Source organism: Sardina pilchardus, chromosome 10 (assembly GCF_963854185.1).
Source record: "Sardina pilchardus chromosome 10, fSarPil1.1, whole genome shotgun sequence".
In the NCBI taxonomy this organism is placed as follows: Eukaryota; Metazoa; Chordata; class Actinopteri; order Clupeiformes; family Clupeidae; genus Sardina; species Sardina pilchardus.
Genome location: NC_085003.1, coordinates 17,076,137 through 17,083,636, shown reverse-complemented (window position 1 = coordinate 17,083,636; position 7,500 = coordinate 17,076,137). Strand labels below are relative to the sequence as shown.

The 7,500-nt window shown below is 48.0% G+C and overlaps 1 protein-coding gene across 1 annotated transcript in view; it reads right to left on the bottom strand.

Annotated features, from left to right (window-relative positions):
• Nucleotides 1-7,500, bottom strand: part of otogl (otogelin-like) — a 56,407-nt gene that overhangs the window by 6,482 nt on the left and 42,425 nt on the right. The window contains exons 36-44 of the mRNA XM_062548005.1: nucleotides 7,321-7,500; nucleotides 6,571-6,788; nucleotides 6,255-6,396; nucleotides 5,312-5,497; nucleotides 4,563-4,775; nucleotides 4,059-4,163; nucleotides 3,696-3,803; nucleotides 464-565; nucleotides 1-87 (exon numbers count right to left, since the gene is read on the bottom strand). The exon at nucleotides 1-87 is cut by the window's left edge and continues 18 nt beyond it; the exon at nucleotides 7,321-7,500 is cut by the window's right edge and continues 10 nt beyond it. Coding sequence (XP_062403989.1) covers nucleotides 1-87; nucleotides 464-565; nucleotides 3,696-3,803; nucleotides 4,059-4,163; nucleotides 4,563-4,775; nucleotides 5,312-5,497; nucleotides 6,255-6,396; nucleotides 6,571-6,788; nucleotides 7,321-7,500 — 1,341 coding nt within the window. The remainder of the gene's footprint in view (nucleotides 88-463; nucleotides 566-3,695; nucleotides 3,804-4,058; nucleotides 4,164-4,562; nucleotides 4,776-5,311; nucleotides 5,498-6,254; nucleotides 6,397-6,570; nucleotides 6,789-7,320) is intronic.

The following is a 7,500-nucleotide window of genomic DNA, read 5'->3' as shown; positions in this document are numbered from 1 at the left end:
AGCACTGCCCTCTGATTGGCTTCCTGACCAGAGAAGTTCCCAGGGCACAACTCACTGTAGGCTCAGGACACACACTTACGTCACACACTGTCAACACACATACCACAGAAAAGATTACGAGGATGACACACACCGCTGGATCTGTTATGGGGATGACACAACACACACCTGGGATTCTTTTGGGGCTGACACACACCCGTGGGTTTAATATGAAGATGTCAGTCTGACTATAGTTCTCTGTCTTTCCAACTCTCTTTCTGTCTTTATCTCTATCTCTCTCTCTCTCTCTCTCTGTACATGTGTGTGTGTGTGTGTGTGTGTGTGTGTGTGTGTGTGTGTGTGTGTGTGTGTGTGTGTGTGTGTGTGTGTGTGTGTGTGTGTGTGTGTGTGTGTGTGTGTGCGTGCATGTATGTGTGTGTGTGTGTGTGTGTGTGTGTGTGTGTGTGTGTGTGCATGCTCTTACCGCACTGATACTGGGGGCAGCAGTGGTTTGTTGTGTTCATGTCCACAGCCAGAATCTCTCCAAGCAAACAGGTTGGGATGGGGTCAATACAGGACTCACATACTACAGGATAAAGGATAAAGGATAAAGCACTGGCACACATGGACACAGAGAGACACACACGCACACACGCACGCACGCACGTATGCACGCACGCACGCACGCACGCACGCACACAGATTATGAATTTCCAAGAAAGCAACACCAGCTGGCGTGTAGTGATAGAATGGTTGGAAAACACTACATGCACCATAGAGATATCCCATCTGTATCAGCTATTGTCCTAAAGACACACACACATACTGTACACCCACACACACACACACAGCGCAAGCTGCTTGTAGTCAACACTATATTTAAATATGAAATATATTCAGACACAAACACACCATGGCACTGACAGATGGAAGCTGAACAAAAGCCCACAAACTCTTCTCAAAATCTGTAAACTGTAGCGTCTGACAGAGGAGACTGTAGCAATTTAAACTACTATAGAGATGCTATTGTGGTGTGAATACTTGGCTGTAATAATGATGGTATGGTATGGTTGGGTATGGTAAAAAAGCGTGAAATGTTTTATCAGGTTGTAAGTCGCTTTGGTTAAAAAGTGTCAGCCAAATGTAATGTAATGGTATGGTATGGCATGGTTTATCTGTATGACAGAGAAGATATTGGGGCAGCCGTGGTGTACTGGTTAGCGCATCAGGCTTGTAACCGGAGGGTTGCCGGTTCGATCCCCGACCAGTCCACCACGGCTGAAGTGCCCTTGAGCAAGGCACCTAACCCCTCACTGCTCCCCGAGCGCCGCTGGTTGGGCAGGCAGCTCACTGCTCTGGGTTGTGTGATTCACCTCACTGTGTGTTCACTGTGTGCTGTGTGTTCACTAATTCGGTTAAATTGGGTTAAATGCAGAGAACTGAATTTCCCTCACGGGATCAAAAAAGTATATATTCTATTCTATTCTATTCTATATACAGTAGGAGGTTTAACCCTAATAATGGCACTACATATACAATACCGTCTGTATCACACAGGAAACTGTAGCAGGTATAATGGTGTAGTGTCTGTAGCAGGAGTAATGGTGTTTTGTTGTGTCTGTAGCAGGAGTAATGGTGTTTTGTTGTGTCTGTAGCTGGTGTAATGGTGTCATGTCTGTAGCAGGAGTAATGGTGTAGTGTCTGTAGCAGGAGTAATGGTGTAGTGTCGTGTCTGTAACAGGTGTAATGGTGTTTTGTTGTGTCTGTAGCAGGTATAATGGTGTAGTGTCTGTAGCAGGAGTAATGGTGTAGTGTCTGTAACAGGTGTAATGGTGTTGTGCCTGTAGCAGGTGTAATGGTGTAGTGTCGTGTCTGTAGAAGGTGTAATGGTGTATGGTCATGTCTGTAATGGTGTAATGATGTAGTGTCGTGTCTGTGGCAGGTGTAATGGTGTCGTCTCGTGTCTGTAATGGTGTAATGATGTAGTGTCGTGTCTGTAGCAGGTGTAATGGTGTCGTGTCGTGTCTGTAATGGTGTAATGATGTAGTGTCGTGTCTGTAGCAGGTGTAATGGTGTCGTCTCGTGTCTGTAATGGTGTAATGATGTAGTGTCGTGTCTGTAGCAGGTGTAATGGTGTCGTCTCGTGTCTGTAATGGTGTAATGATGTAGTGTCGTGTCTGTGGCAGGTGTAATGGTGTCGTCTCGTGTCTGTAATGGTGTAATGATGTAGTGTCGTGTCTGTGGCAGGTGTAATGGTGTCGTCTCGTGTCTGTAATGGTGTAATGATGTAGTGTCGTGTCTGTGGCAGGTGTAATGGTGTCGTCTCGTGTCTGTAATGGTGTAATGATGTAGTGTCGTGTCTGTAGCAGGTGTAATGGTGTCGTCTCGTGTCTGTAATGGTGTAATGATGTAGTGTCGTGTCTGTGGCAGGTGTAATGGTGTCGTGTCGTGTCTGTAATGGTGTAATGATGTAGTGTCGTGTCTGTGGCAGGTGTAATGGTGTCGTGTCGTGTCTGTAATGGTGTAATGATGTAGTGTCGTGTCTGTGGCAGGTGTAATGGTGTCGTCTCGTGTCTGTTATGGTGTAATGATGTAGTGTCGTGTCTGTGGCAGGTGTAATGGTGTCGTCTCGTGTCTGTAATGGTGTAATGATGTAGTGTCGTGTCTGTGGCAGGTGTAATGGTGTCGTCTCGTGTCTGTAATGGTGTAATGATGTAGTGTCGTGTCTGTGGCAGGTGTAATGGTGTCGTCTCGTGTCTGTAATGGTGTAATGATGTAGTGTCGTGTCTGTGGCAGGTGTAATGGTGTCGTCTCGTGTCTGTAATGGTGTAATGATGTAGTGTCGTGTCTGTGGCAGGTGTAATGGTGTCGTCTCGTGTCTGTAATGGTGTAATGATGTAGTGTCGTGTCTGTGGCAGGTGTAATGGTGTCGTCTCGTGTCTGTAATGGTGTAATGATGTAGTGTCGTGTCTGTGGCAGGTGTAATGGTGTCGTCTCGTGTCTGTAATGGTGTAATGATGTAGTGTCGTGTCTGTGGCAGGTGTAATGGTGTCGTGTCGTGTCTGTAATGGTGTAATGATGTAGTGTCGTGTCTGTGGCAGGTGTAATGGTGTCGTGTCGTGTCTGTAATGGTGTAATGATGTAGTGTCGTGTCTGTGGCAGGTGTAATGGTGTCGTCTCGTGTCTGTTATGGTGTAATGATGTAGTGTCGTGTCTGTGGCAGGTGTAATGGTGTCGTCTCGTGTCTGTAATGGTGTAATGATGTAGTGTCGTGTCTGTGGCAGGTGTAATGGTGTCGTCTCGTGTCTGTAATGGTGTAATGATGTAGTGTCGTGTCTGTAGCAGGTGTAATGGTGTCGTCTCGTGTCTGTAATGGTGTAATGATGTAGTGTCGTGTCTGTGGCAGGTGTAATGGTGTCGTGTCGTGTCTGTAATGGTGTAATGATGTAGTGTCGTGTCTGTGGCAGGTGTAATGGTGTCGTGTCGTGTCTGTAATGGTGTAATGATGTAATGGTGTAGTGTTGTGTCTGTAGCAGGTGTAATGGTGTCGTGTCGTGTCTGTAAAGGTGTAATGGTGTAATGGTGTCGTGTCGTGTCTGTAAAGGTGTTATGGTGTAATGGTGTCGTGTCGTGTCTGTAAAGGTGTTATGGTGTAATGGTGTCGTGTCGTGTCTGTAAAGGTGTAATGGTGTAATGGTGTAGTGTCGTGTCTGTACCACAGAGGAAGCTGTAGCAGCAGCTGCGTTCCTGTCGCACCTCCACCAGGAACTGATCCTCTCTACACTCAGGCGTCGGAACACTGGGGCAGGACACGGGATCACACTCTGGAATAGACACATACACACAGGCGCACACAAACACACAAACACACACACGCACACGCACACGACAAATGCATTATCACTGTGTATGTGTTTATGTATGTTAAAGGTTACCGAGGTCATATAGATGGAGCTGAAGAGAAAGGACCTGTGTGTGTGTGTGTGTGTGTGTGTGTGTGTGTGTGTGTGTGTGTGTGTGTGTGTGCATCTTTATGCGCGTGCGTGGGTGGCTGTTTAGCTGTGTGCATGAGAGCGTACCACAGCGGTATTCTGGGCAGCAGGAGAGGGGGCTGTAGCCAATCTGCTGCTTGTAGCCATGGTCACATCTGGGCATACGACTCTGGCACTGAGTCACATTACACTCTGCAGGAGAGGAGATAACATACGCACACACACACACACACACACACACACACACACACACACACACACACACACACACACACACACACACACACACACACACACACACACACACACACACACACACACACACGTTTCGCGCACGCACACACACACACACACACACACACACGAATTCGAATAGGGAAATGCATCACAGTAAATGCCACCAGTAATTCAGTGTAATGATGTGTATTTAGAAACATGCTTTTTCATGCAGACAAACTTGTGAGATGTCTGTGCTTGTGTGTGTGTGTGTGGGCACTTGGGCAGTGTGTGTGCATGTGTGTGTACAGTATGTTTGTGTGTGTGTGTGTGTGTGTGTGTGTGTGTCTGCGTGTGTACATGTATATGTGTTACCACAGATCTTCTTGGGGCAGCAGGCTCCCTCCTCCAACACGTCCACCACAGACTCTCCCTCCCTCTCACACAGCGGTGAAGGGCTCTCCTCACACTCCGGTTCCACCGACACCACGCTGCCGTTCTCCAGACAGCGGAACAAACAGCACCCGCGTAAGGAACCGTTCCACTCTTCCCCCGCTGAGCGTGGAGCGCCGTCGTTATCCGTACATGCTGAGAAACAGGAACACACACACACACACACACACACACACACACACACACACACACACACACACACACACACAGATAAATGATGAATGTATGACCATTCTGGGACACATCAGGACCAGAGTAGGGCCAAGGGAGATCAGAGACCCAAACCTACTGTAGTCAGCTAATATCTGTGTATACATGCTATGACCTACTGTAGATAGTGTACCTACTGTCAACAATTCATGCCCAACATGACTCCATAATTAACTCTGATCCATTAACTTTGTGTGAAGATTAAAAAAAAAAAAAACATTTTTAGGAGAATGCTACACTTAGTTCATTCTCTGATGCTTAATTCCTGACAACAAAAAAGTAGAAAAGTCCACAAATATGACAACTACAGAAACACTGACAAACACACGTGAACCGCCAAACTGAAGTAGATACAGTATAATAGTGTTAAGTATCTGAATGAGGATTGCTCGTCTCTAATATGCCTATACTCACTGCCATACACACAAACACACACACAAAACACAAACACACATACTCACCACACCGGTCCTCTGTGACACAGAAAGCCGAGTCTGCGCGGTGGAGGATGGTGCCACTCTTACACACACACTCCTCCCTGATAGACGAGCAGGTGCTCTCCTCGTAGTAGTCTCGGTTCTGACAGGTGCGGGTCTGACACGTGTTCACACACGGCTGGTACTCTTTACCCGTCGGGCACTTCAGCGCTGTCACACACACACACACACACACCAAAATAAACAGATAAGCACTCACATGCACAATTTGCAATGGGCCACACAAACAATAGTCCCAATGGAACATATCATGCACACCAGTACAGTTTAGCATTTCCTACATAAATATTTGTGGCCAACCAATTGTGTCACACAATTGGTCTCAGTCAGACGACATACTTTCATAAAAACTGCATTGGCAGACGTCAGCTCGGGGTGACAACCACGGGCACCCGAGAGGCTTAACATGAGATTGTGCCTGACCTGGTTGGCCGGGCAAGATGCCAGACAACAGATAATTGCGGCGTGATATAAGCGGACCAGACTGGACCCGAGCTATGACAATTGAAGCAATTGAAGTAGCAGAACAGTATGATCCCAACTAAGCAAAGGTAGCAAGTTGGGCAAGGTCGCTGGCCGGGGTCCTGAAGTGCCCAGCTGGATCGCATCAGACTGGCAGCACTGACAGCGTTTGGCGAAATCTCTGTGAGCACCCCCATCAAAAGTGAGACGCGAACGGGAGACGAACAGGGAGGTGGTGGGTTGCGAGTGAGAACAACTGCTGTAGCAGCACCGGCAGGTGAGCCCTGACTAAGTTATCAGGTTAATAGGAAGTGGAGGCGTTTCGTCACGTTCCTTTCAAACTTCCATTTGCAACGACATTATGAGTGCACCATACGAGGATGTTTGTGTTTCCGATGTTTGTGTATATATGTGTGTGTGTACGTGTGGTGTGTTCAGTACTCACGGCAGAAATTGGGTTTCCTCCAGTTGATGCAGATCTGGTGAGTGTAGCAGATGGCTACGTATGCAGCCAGGAAGTCACACTCATGGTCCTTATAGTGGAGGTCACCAGCAAAGATCTTATCACAGAATTGCTCTGCAGAAACCTGAAACACACACACACACACACACACACACACACACACACACAATACATCACAAACCCTAACTCTAATACATGTGATTGTCCTAACCAGTTCTTGACAGTTATGTCAAGGTGAAAGTGAGAGAGGACTCTGTGAGAAAGGACTGTCTTTGTGTGTGTGTGCGTGCGTGCATACCTTGTGGTGGCACTGTGCGAAAGGCCTTTGGTTAAGCATGGTGAAGCACTTGGAGCAGTTGCCCGTGGTGCAGTTGTCCCCGACGCGGCGGAAGTAGTCGGTCTCCTCGGACGTGGCCACCATCCAGCTCTGCAGGAATGCTGGGATGTCCTCCACCTCCCGCAGCACCGTCCCGTTGGGCAGGCGCAGGTCGTCAGCTGGGTTCCCATCACAGCAACCTACAGGGGACAATACACACACACACACACACACACACACACACACACACACACACACACACACACCCACACAGATGCACACACACACGCACACATGCACACAAGCAGATACAGTGCACACACGCACAGATACAGTACACACAAGGGAGAATACACACACGCACACACACACACACACACACACACACACACACACACATAAGATAGACGCAAAATGTATGTTCACTTCAGTGATGTAGTGCTGCAGGCATAAAATGGTGGGCTGGTGAATTTCACTCTGGCTTTTCTAATGTGATACTTATTCTAAACTGTTGTCAGAAAACAATGCACAATTTCAGAACAACTAATCTAATCTGTCAATGTCTAAAGTGAACTTCCCAAGGACATGGCACACACCCCTCCATGTTCTATCGATGTCAAATACGCCCCATGCTCCACCCACTCATCACACGGTGAACATCCCAAACCCCTATTGCTTTACCCAAACCACATCCATACAGCAATGTGACCCTGCATCCACCCTTTAACTCACCGCAGAGCCCCCTGGTGGGGGTGGTGGTGTTGAGGGGGGCGGTGTACTGCAGCACCATGATGCCCGTGCTGTGGTACCACTGGAGGCTGACCCCTCCGGGCGTCTGGACCACATACATGGTGCCCGTGTCGTCGATGTGCAGACTGTGCCTGCTGAAGGGCAATCTGGCCGTCCTCTGGT